This window comes from Chironomus tepperi, unplaced genomic scaffold, assembly GCF_022539635.2.
Source record: "Chironomus tepperi strain 1889 unplaced genomic scaffold, CSIRO-AGI_Ctep_v1 contig_176, whole genome shotgun sequence".
NCBI lineage: Eukaryota > Metazoa > Arthropoda > Insecta > Diptera > Chironomidae > Chironomus > Chironomus tepperi.
In genome coordinates this window covers 1,006,397-1,024,805 of record NW_027226298.1, presented here as the reverse complement: position 1 = coordinate 1,024,805, position 18,409 = coordinate 1,006,397, and the positions used below count along the sequence as shown (strand labels likewise).

Here is an 18,409-nt window from a genome sequence, read left to right as displayed (position 1 = left end):
TTGTTCAGCAGTTATTAACTACTTCACAGCTCAAGAAAGACTATTATTATCTTAAAATTCATTAAAATTTCCTTTCATTAGCTTGACAAACTAATAATAAATCAATTTCTTCTTTTGTCATTAAGTAGCAAATGACTAATAAAGCAATATGCATTAGCAAGTGTAATACCCGTGACCAAATGATGTATACTTAAGTAATCAAGTGAAATATCATTCAAGCATTTATCTTTATCTTACGTATCTAAGAAGAAGACTTCATAGTGTTAAATAATAGTTTTCTAGAAAGAATTCTTCAAGAATCTTTTGCGTAGTAAGAAGTGATTCATAGAGTATTTATCAAGGGATTGTTATATTACTATAGAATACTAAGGCAGCGATCTATGAAAGAATATTATAATCTTAAAATATTAATAAATATAAAGATTCAGCTTCAAACAATTTATAAATAACTTCACTGTCCATGCAGATCAGTATGATTTATGAATTGAAGCTACCCGGAAAGGATACGGTGTAGAAATTAACTTAACAACTGGTTCAACGTCTGCATCACACTGGTCTGAGTCTAGTTCTCTGTTTTTTTCGTCGTTTTCCTTCCTGGGTAGCCATGGTAAAAGAACATTGATATAGAAAAAATATATTTCATTTCAAATCAGAATTGAGTATCCGAAAATATTTAATAATAATAATTGTATCATTTAATATTCCAGTCGGAATGTCACTTTCGGTGGTTTACTCAAATTTCACAAATTTAAATGACAATATTACATTTTTGTTCTGAATTATTCATTTAATTTCTGAAGGATCAAAGGTGTCATATGCTACATTCTATTGAATACGAAGTAATTTCTACAGAATTTCATCACTTTTGATTACTGGGCATATTTTCAATTATTTCAAACATTTTTTTAAAATAAAATTCAGATGAAAATAATTTATATTCTGCGAGAACAAATTGACAAATTTGTCAAGACAAATTGAGATTAAATTAAATAAACAAAATATAATCATATTTAAATGCCGATCGCGTGGAAATGTTTTGTACTGATAACGTCGTACAGCGTATTACTGGGAATTTCACAAAAGGTCAGGACTTTTAATTATGTGATTAATTCGAATTTACTCTAGAATTGATAATCACTTATTTTCACAAATTTACACCAATATGTGTATTTTGTCAGCTGATTTAAAGTTCAACAACAAACTAACCCATATTTCATCGTCAGACTTGAGCTTGTTGCTGTTTTATTTATAATCAACCCACATCCACTTGCCATAACCTTCCTCAATGTATATGTTTATACAGAAATGTTGGCAAAGTCGCAAGTATATCAAGTGATCGCTTCCTAGTTGGCTAAAATAAAACAATTTTTTTTCTCGCATTCGAGGTAAATAAACTGAGCGGTGATCGCCGATGAGTGACTTTTTTATGAGATTTTTCTCATTTTTTTCATCTCTGAGATTTCTTTCCAATTTACTCAGATTTTTCTCAATGCTCAAATTCTCTTCGGGTTTTTTTACATATGTGTTTTCATCATCGGCTCTAGCCGGGGAATCCCATGACATGATAAAGTCTGAGGAAATTTATTTTTGAATTGATGCCGGTAGTAGAGAAAAAAATCCGAAATAAATGTTTATTATTTTTTCGTTTTCAGGCATTTAACAAGTGTTACTTCTGGCGTACATTCAAAAAATTTCATTCATTGCTTCACGCTGAGTCTTCGGAAACGATCTTGTTGTACGAATGTGAAAATAATGTGTGATGAATTAACTGAATGATCAGATTTGAATTTTTAGAGCTTAAAAGTTTTTCTTAGAAAATTGCTTGAAAGATTTTCTTTTGAGGAAAATGTGGAAGAACTTGAAAAGCTTAAAAAAAATTCGAGAAAATTTTTAGATTCAAAAAATTCGTTATGTGATGTCCGATAAGAATAACTTGATTGATTGTCCAAAAATCCTGCACCATTGGATTAACTAAGGCATGTCGGATTTAAACTGAATCCGAGTCACGCCGACCTGAGGCCAGATGATTGATCGATTTGTGCAATCCCGAGCGACACAAATGAAGCAAGCTCTACCACATAGTTTTAAGGGCTTCGCTAAACCGTTTGGAGGCCACTTGACTACTAAATTTTATCATTTGTGTCGCTCGGGTACTTGGATTGATTTTGTCAAGAATCGACAAATTTGAGACATTCAGACATTGTAACCAATATCAAACTAAGTGCAACTTAGGCAGACATAAGAAATTATTAAAAATATACTTCAAATATGAACAATAAGTCTTTATAATCTTAAAATTAGCAGCAATAAAACACAATAATCCACACCTCTTCATTTTGCAAACAATTAAAGAAGTTATAGCTGAGCTTTATTTTCCTTTAAAACATCAAAATTAACATTTTTATTTCAATTTTTCAATAAAATTTTCTGTTAAGATTTTTTTTATGATTTTCACATAAACATATTATGCATTAAAAATTGATAAATTGTATATTGAGTTAAATGAGTATATCTGACAAAATCATAAATTGATTATTTTTTGGCACAAAAAATTTAGTCATAAAAATATGTTTTTTATTGAACGATGTGAAATAAAATAAAAGAATCGAAAGAAATTTTATTATTTTTGTGGCAATTAAAAAGTTATTTTTTTGTGGTTTATAGTTTAAAATATTCTAAATCCTCGCTTATCGCCAGGAATAATTAACATAGCTGCTGTTGTATCTGTACCCATATTATTTTGCGCAATACATTCAAAGGTTCCGGCATCATCTGGAAGATGAATAAATATTTGATTAAAATATGTTTATTGAGGCACTCTCCTAGACAGGGGCGTTTCAGGTTTGGAGCTAACTCTCCTTCCTTGCTCCACCTCTGCTTCAAGTTGAATGCCAGATCGCTCTTACTATTTACAGCAAATCTACAAATCCTACCTTTACTAGCTTGCGGAATTGTGCACCGACAAACGCCATTCCTATACTCAATCTGAAATTTGAAACTATTCTCCAATATTTGACCATCCTTCATCCAATATACTGTATGTGGGTCACATTGAACAATACATTCAAATCGTGCAGTTTGTCCAGCAACAACGGCAATATCTTTAAGGGGCTGTAATAGATAAGTAAATTTGTTATTATTTGAGGTCGGTAAGTGCTTAATTCCCGATTGACACAAATTTGATACTTGAACGCTGTCATGTATAATTTGTGCGGATCGGAATTTTGTCAAAATTGTCAATTTTTAGGTTTTAGATAGATTTTCAGAATTATGACCCATGAAGGCCATTAAGGTGCGTCAGTGGATTAAAGGATAACACTCAAAGACACTAAAGTTGAATTCAATTCTATGAGGTATTTGAGAATCTTTTTAGTCCCCATAGAACCATATCACCCCTAAATATTGACAATTTTCAAAAATATAAGTACAAAACTTACGGTTATAAACATAGGTGGATTTTTAGGTGCTCCTTGCTTTTGCTGATTAACAATATCAAATGGAGTATTTGATCCAGAGCGATCATAAACAATATTCGTTGAATATTCTAAAATTGAGTATAAAATGACATTGAATCAGTTCCAATTCAAAATAATAATGAAAACGACATCAAACATCGAGATTGTGTTCATAACTTACATGACAGTGTAATTGTTCTGGTTTAAAATTGTTAAATTTTCACACACAACAAAAATATCTCATTATTATGTTAATAATCACACAAAAAAGACATCAAAATTAATGAAAAGTAACAAGCAATGCGATAAAAGTTTAAAAGAAGCTGATTCTCATCTATTAGAGTCAATGTGTCCTAATAAACATCTATAATCTAATAATACGATATCAAAATCAATACCTGATGCCTGTATCGTTCCATTTTTTGGTGTAAAGCGATCATTAGAGCTAGGAGTAGGCAAGCTGTAACGTTTTTTCGCTTTATCAAGCCGTTCAAATTCGATTGGTGTCGTAGCGCCGAAACTAACGACACTTGCGCGTCCAGTCTTTTCATGTAAAACTGGCACTTCAATATCCGATGTTCGTTCGGGTAAAACTCTTTTAGTTTCATTTTGATTATTACGTATGCCGCCGACAACTTTTTTACCATCTTGAAATATTACGCCAAATTCATAGCCAAAATCATATTTGAAATAAATAATACCGGTATCCGGGTCTACATGCTTTGTGCCTTTGAACAAATTTGATTTTTTTTATGGAGAATATGAAAAATATTATTTAAAACAGAAAGGAGGTTTATGTGAGAGATATTTGGACATTCGAAGAAATTTTGGGATTTTTTCAAAAATTAAGGAATTTTTTTTAGTTTTTAATTCAAAAATTTCAATTTTGCTTGCCAATTCTACTAAGCCATGTCCAAATTAAATCTACAAATCATGACAAAAATATTGTAATTTACAAAATATGAATGATGTGGATGTACAGTAACAAATTGTTGATTCACAGGTGGTAAAAGTTGTGAAATAAAATAAATGTTCGAAAATTTAACTTTCGAAATTGAATATTTCACTTTTGAAATAGTAATTTTCACTTTCGAACTTGAAAATTTCACTTTCGAAATTAGAATTTGTCTTTCAAAATTGGAAATTTAACATTTGAACTTCAAAATTTCACTTTCGAAGTCGAAAATTTAACTTTCGAAATTAAATTAATAACTCAAACTTGCAACAACTTTTCTTAAATCACCACCCATGAATACTTTATGTACATAAACTATAAAATGATGAAGGATATAAATAAATCTTCATGAAAAAAATTTCAATTTAGCGAAACAAAAAAATAAAAATTTTCAAAAAATGATCACAAAAAGGATGAAAAAATACTTTTGGACTCACCATATTGAGATACTCTAGATTCTTCACGATAAGCCTGTGATCCTTGTCCATCACCAGCTCCAACACTGCCTGCTTTCTTCAGAATTGGTTTTTGTTGTTTCTGTTGCTGTTGCTGTTGCTCAACCATAACATCCTTCATAAATTGATGAGCTTTAGTCTTAAATGCGGCATTCATGGTGCTTGCATGATCATTAAATGAGCTCTTCTGTATTCCGATATCATCTCGTGTGACAATTGGTATTTTCTTCTCCTTAATTTGATCGCGATATAAAGACGATGAGAAATATTGTTGTGGTGTCTTTAGTGACGGTGATTCAATCTTAATACGTGTTGGCATGATGACAGGTTCAGTGTCAAATTCCATTGGTGTCTTAACTCTGTCATAATGACGTGTTGATGGAGGTACACTGGAACTTCTACTGGATGGAGGTCTAACTGGTCTATATTGAAGATTATCATGTGCATGCTGTTGACTTGGTGTCCAAATTGGACGAATTCTTGCATTTTCAAGATCACTGTCATAGTCACTCTCACGGAATTCTCCACGAATGAATTTTGTGGGTGTTGGTGGAGGTGGAACTCGTGGTTTTTGATAATAAGTTCCAGGCTCTGGTGAGAATGGGAAAGGTTCAAGTTTCTCTTCCTCCTTCTTTGGACCATCAAGTGAAATGACTCTACGTGTTTGTGTGATATTGACAACACGATGACTCTGTTCTGTTGATTCCTTCATATGCATTGTATTTGATGTCTCATGTGCAATTGCATTATGAACTGGCTGACCAGCAACAGCTGTATAATATGTTTTGGTTGTAGATTGTGGAGCTGATGTCGTGTAATAATAACTTTTAGTTTGATTAGATTGTTGACTAGAATTTTCAAGATGATTTGAGTATGCATTATATGCAGGTGTGACTGGAGTTGGTTTAAAGACTTTCGGTTGCTTTTGTTCAACCTTCTTTACATGCTGTATAGGAATTGGCTTATCAATTGGCTCAAATTTAGGACGTGCTGTTCCAGTATATTGTAATGGAGTCTCAAAAGCTGATGGTGCCGGTGGACTTTGCATTATATGACTAGAAAAGTGTTGTGGTGTTTGTGGAAGGTTTGGAGTGACTGGCTTATAGCAATGCTCACTTGATGGTCTCCATGTCTGTTGATATTTTGATTCACTTTCATAACTTTGTTCACTTTTGTGACTCGTGTAATGTGATGTGGATGTTTGTGTCACTGGCTGAATTGTTATCGGTTCCTCATTTATCTTTATTTGCTTCGATGTCATTGAAATGTTCTTCATCATCTGTGTCGAGCTCGTATCCTGTAACACAAGATAAAATTCATTTTATAAATTTGAAATTGACCAGAACTAATGTTCAGCATGTCAGTTGAGAAATAAAAATTCAAAAGCTTATTTTTTGTAAAAAATAAAAACAATTGGAAAATGAGGAAAAAAAAAATAAAAATGCAGGCATAAAAAATAAGAAAAATAAACCAATACAAGCACAAAAAGATTTTTATTTTCATTTTCGAATTTTCTTTTTTCATTAGTAGAGGAACTCATTTCACACACAATTAAGAATTGAAAATGATGCGAATGTGTAATTGGATATAAGTTTATTTTGATTGTATTACGAATTTTCGTCAAGGAATGGACACTATTTTTGTGTCATTTGGGAATGATTTAAGATGGAATTTTTCAAATGGGTTTTAAGTTGACTTGGACATGCTTTAACGTCACGGCTCGATGACATAAGTCGTCCTCAAATCTAGATATACAATAAGTCAAATAATAAGTTGATTTGGGAGAAATTTTTGAATTTATTTTGAATTAAAACTCCGAATAGCACAAGTCGGCGTAATCGACTCAAAATCCAAATTCAGTTTAGTTGCGGAACCAAGCTGGCATTGCTCCATCATTAACACCAAGCTCGAATAACGCTAGCTCTGGCACCATGTCGGAGTAATGCCAGCCTTGTGCAGGATTTTAACCGAATCTAGCATCAATTCAGAGTCACGCTTTCATTGGGATGGACTTCTGATCAATTAACCAATTTTTGTTATTCCGGAATGTTTCAAAAATCAATTTAGATACAATATTTAGAGTCAATATGGTCAGAGGTCGAAGACGATTAGGATTCCGTTAACTTGATATAAAATTTGAGTGTACCTTGACCCCTGTTTTTTGACATTTTGGTTTCCTAAAATGATTTTTTGTCCTTATAATCCTAATTTGATTTATCACAGATTAAGCTTTATAATTGGAATCACACAATTTAGCATCCTCAATTATAGTAATTGAGTATACTAATGAGCACGCTCATTAAGGCGAGTATACTCAACATTTGTAAGGAATACTTGTTTTATTTCAGATATTTGTGAAAAACTAAGAAATCACAACTTGCAGAATGTACTCATCGCTTGGATATTAATTGTTTATTTGTATTCTTTTTCGCTTGATTTGCATGTATTGAATGAAGAAGAAATTTGAGAAAATCTACAGTAACTTCTCCCTACATGAGGATTTTTAGTGATTTTCATAGGAATATTGTCAGAATTTCTGGCATATTCTATGTTTTCTCAATTTTTGGTTTTATTCAAAATTTTAAAAAAGTTGTAATTTTCAGATTTTTATTCAAAAAAAGACAATTAACTGTATATACTAGTAAAATACTATATTTATAGTATATTCTACACAAAAATCAATGAATTACAAAACACGTTAAATTATCAAAAATAATTTTTGAGTCATAAACTCAATCTATTTCCAAATCCTCCTTTAAAATAACAGTGACATAAGATTTCATCTTGTTAAAAATGTTCAATAATAAAATTTGATTCATTAGATATGTATGATGCAATGAATCTGTAGGTGTAGAGCTCAGTCAGTTGTTCTGGGCAACAATGTTGCTGTATTTTCATCTCAAATTACTTCATTCAATGCGTTAATGACTATTTCTATTTAAATAATCTTTCAGGCCACTGCTCAATTAAGCAGAATCTAAATAAGCATGTGGATAGCCTTAAAAAATTGCAAATTCACACAAAAAAAAATTCAATTTTTTACTCTTTTCTTTATTTCGATTTTCATGTCCATTAAATAATCTCAAAATGACTAAAGCTTAAAATAATAAAGTAGAAAGTGATAGAGATGATGATAATGATGTGTATCAGATGAGTGACATATTTGCTGATAATGAAGTGATTCTTGCAAGGAAAGATGAGCAGGAAATGAAAGAAAACCCAAAGAAAATTTTCTGTGTTTTTGTGTTTATGTAAAATTAGTTTAGCGCATAATTTTTCAATTTCAAGCTTGATTAATTGGTAAAGTGTATATCCAACCCGAGCAGCATAATTTCGAGTGTTGGCACTATGGTACCTTGTCAATAGAATGCTTAGAATCAGACAAGACTCAACCATGTGATCAAAATTGATTCTAAGAGCCCTATTGACATGGTCAACCATAGTGGCAGCACTAAACATTGTACTGCTCGGACAATAAGTATAAATAAGTATATTTTCAATTTTTGTGCATGTTTAATTGTGTGTAAAACAACAAAAAATAATAATTTTGTTTCTATTGAATAATACAATTTTTCTGTAATGTAAAAGTGGAAAAGAAGAAGAAAAAAAAAGTGTCAAAAAAAATCACATCTAAAGCATCACATCGGGATAAAACTTTTTGCGAACCTGCGATTGTTCTGGTTTCTTTAATTGTGATTGCGTCGGTGTTTGTTGTTGTTGTGGTGATGGTTGTGAGATTGTTTTTGGTGATGCAATCCTTTGGAAATAGGATTCAGTCGTATGTTGACTTTGTTCTGATTTTACAAAATTTTTATACATGCTTTGAAATGATTCTTGTGTTTCTGATACGAAGTCTTCGAATTTTCCTTTCGGTTTTACGGCTGATGGCTTAATTATTTGCTTTGGTTGTGGAACTGACTGCTGTTGTTGTTGTGGCTGAGGAGCTGGCTGCTGTTGTTGTTGTGGCTGAGGAGCTGACTGCTGTTGTTGAGCAGCCGTCTGTTTTTGTATTGTGTAAAGTGATGACTGTTGCATTTGTGGCTGATAAGCAGGCTGAGGAGATGGCTGTGGTCCAGATTGTTTGATTGTTTCCGTTTTCTTAATAAATGTTTGTTCCTGATGTGATGAGGATTGATAATTTTGATAAATTGGCTGTGGACCTGGTTGAATTAAAGGCATTGGAGCCAATGGCTGAGGAGCTGGCTGTTTAACTGGATCTGTTTTCTGTACAAATGTTTGTTGCTTTGTTTGCTGTTGATAACTTTGATAAGCAGGTTGGGCAGCTGGTTGTTGCTTAATTGGTTCCTGTTTCTGAACTGAGATTGGAACATCTCTAATAATTGGTTCCGATTTTTTTGTAAATGTTGGACTTTCAAACTTTGGTGGTGGCACAAATGTTGGTTCTGATGATTTTCCACGTTCTAAGAACTTTGGTGGAGCTACACGACGATATCCAGAAATTGTTTCCTCCTTTTTGAACTCACTGTGGCTTTCATGACTCTCAAATTTCTCTGGAATAAATGGTTCTGGTCCTTTTGGTGGTTGAATTGGCTGAGTCATGAATATTGGCTGTGGTTCTGGCTGAAGAACTGGTTCTGGAGCTTTGAAAACAGGCTCTGGAGCTTTAATTACAGGTTCTGGCTCAGGTGCCTTAAAAACTGGTTCTGGTGCCTTAAAAACTGGCTCAGGTGGATGATAAACAGGCTGTGGTGCTGGTTTTGGCAATTGCTGTTGAACAACTGGTTTTGGTGATTGGAATCTCTGTGGAGATTGTGAAGACATTCTGTTTGGTGTCTGTCTTGTTGGGAAGATCCTTACACCACCACGAGGAACACGATCTGGTTCCTTTTCAATATTTTGTTCTAAAGTTTTCTCAATTTTCTCAACATATGATTGCTTCCTTTCCAAAACCGGCTTTGGTGCATAGCAAATTTCTGGTGGTGCACCTGGTTCAATACCTAATTCATAATTATCAGGAACGAGTGGAACCATTGGCTTAGCAAATTGTTTAACTAAACTTGGAGCTTTCAAGTCTGGTAAAGTCGTTGACTTAACTTCCTCTTCCTTTATTCTCTGTTCAAAGAAGCTCTTTGTGTCCTTAATTGATGTTTTTGGAAGTTCCTCAACAGGTGCTGGCTGCTCAACAGGTGGAGCTTGGTATGGCTGAATTGGAACAAAATGTTCTTTTGGTGGTTCCACAACTTCCTGTTTGACAGTTTTCTGTGATGAGTAAGCAACAAATGATGACTTGTGTTCATGTGTGAAGCTCTGCTGTTTATAATCCTCTTGTGTCTGTTGTATCTGCTGTGGAGCAGCAAATGGTTCAGGTGTTTTTGGCTTCATTGCCCACAATTTCTCCATATTTACACCTTCAGTTGATGGTTTTGGTGATGGACTTCTTCCAACTCTTGTATCTGGGATGAGTTGATGAACATGTGGAGCAAATGTTGGTGTAGCTACTTTTGGCACAAAAGGTGTTGTTGACTTTGTTGATGTAAATTCCTTTTTCTCGAACTTTTCTTCCTTTTTGTACATTGGTTGATGAATAGTTCCACTTAATGGAGTCTCGCTTGTTTGATGAACTTCCTCAAGCTTTTTGACCTTTTCAATAATCTTTTCAGGCTGTCCAACTGGTTGAGTCTTTGGCATGAATGACAATTCTGCTGGTGGTTCAGGTTTAAGATTGAAATAGCTTAAATCATCATTGAGTTTTGTATGGAATTGCTCCTTAATTTCCTGTTGTTTACTAACATATGTGTGACTTCCTTTAACAGCATCCTCATATCTTGTGTATCTATCCTGATTTAATTCTGGCAAGTTCTTCAAATTATTCTCAAAGAATTCCAATGCACTCTTTCTGATTGGCTCAGGAGTTTGTATGACTTTAGGAGTCTCAACGAATGGGAATGGAATATCCTTTGGTCTTTCCGGTTCCTTTGGCAATTCTTGTCTAATTGGAATTTCAAATTCTCTTGGCTTTGGTCCATCAGTTTGTGTCTGTTCAGAATGCTTGCTTACGCTCAATTCACTATCGACCATAGTTCCTTCACTTACCAAAGGAATTGTTGGCGTTTGAGTTCTTTGTGAGAACGTAATTGGAGGTAAATCATTGAATTGAGGCTTATGCTCAAGACGCATTGTTGTGGATGTAGTTCTTGTCGTCTCCATAATCACCTTTGATTCTGTGGAACTTCCCAATTGTGCTTTAGAAGAAAGCTCTTGTTGTGCTGAATAGTTTTCTTTAGAAATTCCATTTTCTTTTGGAATTGATTGATCCAAAATTGGACCAGTCTTTGATTTTAAAATAAATTTAATTTCGAGTATTTAAAAAATAAGTTTCAATGTTTTTGGATAGAAAAGGAAGAGAAAAGAATTTTTGTAAAGTATAAAAGAAGTAAAAGCCAAAAACCTTACCTTAATTTGATTTGATGGAAGGTCACTAAAGACGACTGTCTTTGTGACTTCAACCATTCGATCAGGTTGTGACTCAAGGACCATAAAGTCTGCGATGCTTTGAGCTTCTCCGCCTGAATTGACAGCCTTGACCATGTACTTGCCGGTGTCTTGAACTTTTACTGTAAATAAAGAGAAAATTTTGTTAATTTTGCTGCTGAAATGCATCCAAAAATCCTCATTTTCTACCATTTTCAATAATCAACTTATGGCAGATACCAAGTTGAGTTATTCTATATTCATTTGCCATTGCTTGTGCAATTGGACGGTCATCTTTGTACCATGACACTTGTGGTTCAGGTGTGCCAGTAATTTCACAATCCATAATAACTCTTTCGCCCTTCTTAACAACTTGAGCTTGCAATCTTCGTCCAAAAACTGGTGGGAAAATTGACTTCTTGACAACAACATCAGCAGTGCTTGTAGCAGATCCTGCATCATTTTTGGCAATCGCTGAATATCGACCGGCATCCTTTGTACTGACATTGAATAATTTAATGACAATTTTGTTCAAACTGTATGAGATTTCAATAGTTCCAGGAACTGAAGTGATTATCTCATCATTCTTTGTGACTTCAACAGTTGGTGTTGGATATCCATCAACGATACTCTCAAGGACAACATCAACACCTTGATCGACAATCTTTCCAATCAATGGTGACACAAATCGTGGAGCTGTGCTTCTTCTGATTGGCTTTCCAGTTGAAATTTGACCAGATTGAGCGATTATGGATTCGTGCTTCTCATTTGTCATGTCGTTCCTACTGAAATTGAGCAACTTTTGTGCAAATGTTTGTTGTGGTTCAGCTGATGATTCTCGAACTTCCTCGAATTTCTTTGATTCGCTAACTTCTGCTGGTGCATCACCAACTTTCTTATAGGATGAATCAATTTGTTCACTTGTTGAATGGAACTGCGATTGTGGTGGAACTCCATTGCCAAAAACATTCGATTGCTTTGTTGTTGTTGTAGTTGTGATGTGTTTTTGCATTGTGATGAATGAAGATCCAGAAATGTCTTCCTGTGTTGTGAATTGTTCCTCAGTTGATAATGGAATTCCAGATCCTGATAGCATTGCCACACAAGTAGCTTTTCCAGCTTCGTTCTCAGCGATGCATGAAATTTTACCAACAGTTTCTGGAGCAACATTAGGAATCGTAAGCACTTGACGATCGCCACTTGTAGAAATGAGGAAATCTCTTCCGTGAACAGGCATATCATTAAAATACCACTTGATCTTTGGCGTTGGCTTGCCATAAACAATACATTCGAATTTCGTTGAATCTCCGTAGTTCACTGAACGATCGGCAAATAATTCCTTGAATGTTGGACAGATGATTTTTTCGGGTTCTGGTTCCATTCGGCTGAGTAGATTATCACCGCTGCTGTTTGCATTTGACTTTACAATCAAATGTGAGAAGCATTTAGCAATGCCAGTTGAATTTGTGGCCTTGACCGTATAAACGCCTTTATCATCTGGCAATACATTTCGAATAATTAATTTTAATGCTCCATCTTCATTTGCTACAGCTTGTATACGATCATTATATACAATTTCTTTATTATTCAAATACCATTTTATTTCTGGCAACGGTCCACTAACTAGGCAACATTCCAATTCAACAGTTTCGCCTTCATTTGCAAGACCATCGGTTAATAATTTTTCGAATTTTGGTGGCATTACGCTACTGGATAAGAATCGTTCTGATTCCGTTGGTCGTATAGCTGGTTCAAGAATATTCAACGGTGTTACACTAACACGACATTCACTTGATGCCTCGCCAGCTGAATTAATTGCAATTATTTTGTATACGCCCGCGTCCTCTAAATAGACCTCGTTGATGTATAATGTGCAGGTGTCTCCTTGGAAATACAATCGAATGTCGTTGGACTCTTTGACTGGCTTATCGTTATGTAGCCAAATTACTTCTGGTTCTGGTTGTCCGACAATTATTGACTCCAAATGTATTGGTTTTCCCTCAAAAACTGAAATGTCTTTAAGAGGTTGTTGAATTGATGGCTTAATAAGTTTTGGCTGTATTGGTGCTTGAACTTCTTCTTGTTGTTCAACTTGTACAAAGCACTCAGTTGATGCTTCACCAGCAATATTTCTTCCAATGACTTTATATATTCCAGAATCTTTGACGCTGGCTGTCTGAGGTAATGTTAACCTTACAGTTTCGCCGTCGTACTGCAACTGAAAGGAAAATAAAAGAAATTTTTTTTGAAAAATACAGGGAAAAATTCTTTATTCCTTTACATTTGTATCGTATCGAACTTAAAAAAAATCTATATGAACTCACGATGATGTCTTAATGCACACACATGCGAGGAAAAATCTTTTACTTTAATTTTTCTATTTTAAGATCATCTCGTAAGTTTAAGCGCGCCCATACACATGTGTTTTATTCATTCTCGTGTACGGATTTTCGAAAAGAAAATCTTGGAAAATTTCAGAAATGATGTCATACTTAATTATGTTAGTTTGGTTATTCCTTCTTGCTTCTATTGTTTACTTTACCGCAAGCAACAAATGTTCTTTTATTTCAATTAATTCTCCTTAACGCCACTGTGCGAATTAAATGTGACCTCCCCACATCTGTGGATGCTTTTTTTCGTCTTCTTTTCCTTATTTAATTGAGGGAAAATTTATTGTGAATTTTTTTGTGAATGGATATAACCATATGGGTGGATATACAGATTCAAAATATATCTTTTAATGGATATAATCGCTGTGGAGTGTTTTGGATATTTTTTATGGCTTTTTTTGTAAGTGTAAATGAAATTTATTTTGATTTTCGAAAATGAAAAATAAACAAAGTGGAAAATTATTAAATGTCGTGAAATAAAATATTCATGAGCAATTTTTAGATCATGCCGTAATTATAGAATTATTTTTGCATCCGGAAATAATAACAAAATCTTGCTGCTTTGAGTCATTAATATTGAAAAGACGATTTTTGTGGGGATATTAATGCATTTACAAGTGCAAATAGTTTATGATAAAATTTTAATTCGTTTGAAGTTTATTTGATTATTCGAGAATATTCAAGCAATAAGGAATTGAGAATATGTTAAGCAATTGAAACTTGTTGGAAGGCTGTTTGTTGACCTATAATAGAATTTCATGGTTATTTTGACTTTTCTCATAAATTCAGTCTATAATCCTAAATAGGACAATATTGAAAACTATGATCAGCTCAGAAATCGAATCCTAATATTGTCCATAACCTTTTCCAATAAATTACAGCTATGCATAGAACTCTTAATCTCAAAAGAGTTGATTCGTGGATTATCGTTACAAACATTCGACCATAAAGTCCTTAATCAGGCAATGACAGATTTCTCTACAAATACTTCTTCCTAAATTCGGTTCTATCCACATCATAGCTAAGATTTCCGGAAGTTTCAGTCTCGACAAATTCTCGAGACTACCCGAGAAGTCTCGGCATCGAGGACCCTTAATCACATCACTCTTCTGAATAGCTATATTAACCTACATTCTTGACGAACAGTCCACAGTTTCATAATAATTAACAACAACTTTACAGTTTGTTTTCAAAAGTCGCAAGTGAAACTGTACAGTAAATTTTCCTTCATATCGGTCAGTCATTCACCTCAAATTTTCACATTTTCACAACTTTTTCTAGCAATGTTTTAATTTTTCGGTTGTCTGCAAATGTGATAGTTCCGAAACATTTAAAAATGACAGCAAAAACTTTAACTTTTATCTTGTTTGAAGTTTGCTGTTTAGGAATTTTAAGATGAAATAAATTGTGAGAATTAAGCATTTTATAAAAGTTACAAATTATGGTGAAAGTCAATAGCAAGGTAGAAGAAACACGAGTTGATCACATGTAGATCTTCTTGGTAATTGGGAAAGAATTAAATTCATTTTTCAGAGGAAAGTACTGTAGAGGCTAGCCATATTTTAGAGAAAATCACATAAAATTTGGCTTTTAAACTAGTTTAAACTAGCATAGCTGTAAATGGTAGAAAAATCTCGTAAATTGAAGAATTTTTTGTCCAGGGTTCGAGAAAACCCTCCAACTTTCACTAGGTATGCCATCATCAAGACATCAAGGTGAATGCACTCACAATGTTTTGATTAATTAAGATCAAAATAACAGTCCATCTAAAATTTAAGTAACTAGTCATCCTCATTTTGACGCAACTGCTTTTGTTTATCTGTCATTTCGTATCCAATTTTAATGCTTAACATGTCACAACTCGTTCGTCAATCAATCATTAAATCGATACAAAGACACGTGTATGCGTAAAATCTTCTCTGTTGTCAACCAAAATTTAAGCTATGAATGCCAAGTGTTGCATCCTTGTAATGATCTTTTTGTACATACAGTTTAAAAATGAGGTAATTTTTAAAGAAGATTAACATAATTAAGATCAAAGTTTCCCACTTCATCTAATAGCATCTATGACATCCAATTTATTTTCACATTTGAATTGTGAATAAAGAAGAATATTTTAGAGACTCAACTGTGTGACATGTTTCTCATTACAGAGATTAAAATCGAATTGAAATGTTTTGACAATAAGTTTTAGATTAAGTCCTATAAGAAATACAGCAGAAAGTGGGACTGTTCATGAGTTGAATCGTTGGTTTGTGAGCAATCAGACAACGATACTCAGAGGCAGTGGGTCAAACCTGCTCATTTTGGATCTAATTCTTCAATTTACTAGGGCATAGACAGAGGCTAATTCAGTCGTTTTTGGATGAAATTTGAGAAGAGAATTTTAAAAATTCTAGTAAATTGAAGAATTTTGATTAAACATTGAAAGAGCTTTGGCTCCTTTGGCCCCTCTCGCCCATCCCCTCCTCGATGCCCCTTGACGCTACCTTACCTCCTTTTAATTATACCTTCAAAAACCTTGAACATCATCACCGAATAACCCCCAAAAATTAAAGAACAACAAAATGAAAAATGACCCTTTGTCACAAATTTATAATTAGCAACTAATTTGCGTACATCACTGCAACCCTGAGTCTCAAACTTAATAAATAAATGCTCTAAATTCTTACAAATGACAACACAAGTGCGGCGTAACTAATTGCATTTAGTAAATAAAGAGAGAGTAAAGTACTCACATTGACGTCATGATCCGAGAGAATTTTTCCGTTGTGCATCACATAAATTTCAGGTTGAGGCTTGCCAGCGATGTTACATTCGAGTGTTATTTTTTGACCGGCTCGCGTCAACACATTTGAAAGTGGAGACTTGATCGTTGGCTTGATATTTTTCTCAACAGCTGTTTTTTTTGACGAGAAAATGAAAAATTCATAAATTTTCGGAGACAGGAAAAATAAAATTTGAATTTTTTGTTACCTTCTACACTCAAGATGGCACTACATTCATTGTAGCCCATCTGGTTGATTGCTTTGACAGTAAATATGCCTTGATCCTCAACACGGACAGTTGGAATTCTCAATAAGGCATTTCCATTGTTGTATGTGATGTTGTAGTTGATGTCATTGTCAACACACATGTCATTTCGGTACCATTGAACAGTTGGAAGTGGATTTCCATCAACTAAACAATTAAATTCGAATGTTGATCTCTCATTTGCATATGCATTTTGTAAAAGTCTCAAGAATGATGGCGGTGTCAACGGCTGTACTTCCTGTTTTGGTTTTACAATCAAATTGGCTGTTGTTTGACTTGTGCCAGCGACATTTGTTGCAATACATGAAAATACGGCAGCATCTGCACTTGTTACTTTCGGAATTTCTAGACGACATTTTCCGCCGACAAATGAAATTTTGTAGTTGGGATTATCGGCAAGTGGGGAGTTGTACTTAAGCCATTGAACTGATGGTTCTGGATGTCCTGTGAGAATACATTCAAATATGAAATTGTCACCTTCTGTGACTTCGGCACTTTCAAGATAACGTAAGAATTTTGGCGGTTCATTTTCAATGACTGGAACAATTTCGTGAATTGTTTCGTTCCTCAAAACTTCTTCATGACTTTCAATGACAAGAATCTTGTTGTCAATTTCATTAATCATTGCAACTGGATCTTCCTTTCTCTTTAGATCCTTTACAAGATCTACAATATCAGATTTCATTTTCTCAAATGACTGGAATATAAATATATTATCAGCATAAAGGTTCTCTGTCTTATCGTAGCCAAAAACATCTTTAGAAATTTGTGACAATTTCTTTAAATCATCAAGTTGTGCCTGTTTATTGTCCACAACATATTTTTCTAGTTCATCAATTAAGTCGAATGCCGCAGCCGATGTTTTTAGTTCATCTTTTCTTAAATTTACAGAGTTCACCAAAAATGTGTAAGTTTTGTGATAGCGCGTTTCAACCTAAGGTGGAAATTAAAATGTGGGAAAATTAGTTAAGTTGGTATATTTTGTGGATTAGTGGAAGCAATTCGTGGTGAGAAATTTGTGATAAGTTTGGATTTTATGAAATTTTTCACCAAAAAATGTAAAATAATTCACCAATTTCACCAAAAAGTGTAAATTTCACTAAAAAGTGTAAATTAATTCACCATTTTCACCAAAACGTATCAAATAATTCACCATTTTCACCAAAAAATGTAAAAATCATAAAATAATTCACAAATTTCACCAAAAAGATAAAAATTGTCATCAAACTCCAATTACACTGCATCAACATGTCACTTAAATGCATAAATTTCTCACCACAAAAACAGCCTTCACCAATTCGTTGATTCCTTAATTTACTGTCTTAAAATTTATAGTCGACACTGCAATTTAAACTCAATTCATGATGAAATTCAGATTAAAAGACGATGAAAAATTTTTAACGGCTGTCAAACTCTTCTTAATTTCATCATCATCGAATTTGTTTGTGTCAGAAAGAAGAAAAGAAGAAAATTTTCTACTCACATTTTCCAAGAGGCTGAAATATTGTTGCGCCAACGAGAGATTGCTCTTTAATCTAGCCGATTGATTTTTAAAATCGTCCCATCTCTTTAGTAATTTCATCAATTCATCACTAACGTATGGTTTTGCGTCAGGATATGAGATGTTACTATATGAGTTAATAAAATTTTCGATTCGTTTATTCAATAACTGCAATAAAAATTAAGGTA

General features: G+C 33.6%; 1 protein-coding gene across 6 annotated transcripts in view; it reads right to left on the bottom strand.

The window, feature by feature from the left end:
• The window catches only part of zormin, a 114,212-nt gene that overhangs the window by 46,879 nt on the left and 48,924 nt on the right, over positions 1 to 18,409 (bottom strand). For 3 of the 6 annotated variants that reach the window (XM_070638727.1, XM_070638732.1, XM_070638730.1), the window contains 11 exons: positions 18,204 to 18,389; positions 16,664 to 17,654; positions 16,426 to 16,586; positions 11,508 to 13,515; positions 11,280 to 11,440; positions 8,532 to 11,156; positions 4,848 to 6,162; positions 3,854 to 4,183; positions 3,438 to 3,544; positions 2,934 to 3,111; positions 2,331 to 2,772 (listed from right to left, as the gene is read on the bottom strand). In XM_070638727.1, the coding sequence (XP_070494828.1) occupies positions 2,666 to 2,772; positions 2,934 to 3,111; positions 3,438 to 3,544; positions 3,854 to 4,183; positions 4,848 to 6,162; positions 8,532 to 11,156; positions 11,280 to 11,440; positions 11,508 to 13,515; positions 16,426 to 16,586; positions 16,664 to 17,654; positions 18,204 to 18,389 (8,169 nt within the window). In that variant the 3' untranslated portion in view covers positions 2,331 to 2,665. Of the gene's footprint in view, positions 1 to 2,330; positions 2,773 to 2,933; positions 3,112 to 3,437; positions 3,545 to 3,853; positions 4,184 to 4,847; positions 6,163 to 7,895; positions 8,440 to 8,531; positions 11,157 to 11,279; positions 11,441 to 11,507; positions 13,516 to 16,425; positions 16,587 to 16,663; positions 17,655 to 18,203; positions 18,390 to 18,409 lie in introns of those variants that run through there. The other 3 variants (XM_070638728.1, XM_070638729.1, XM_070638731.1) reach the window with 3 other exon arrangements.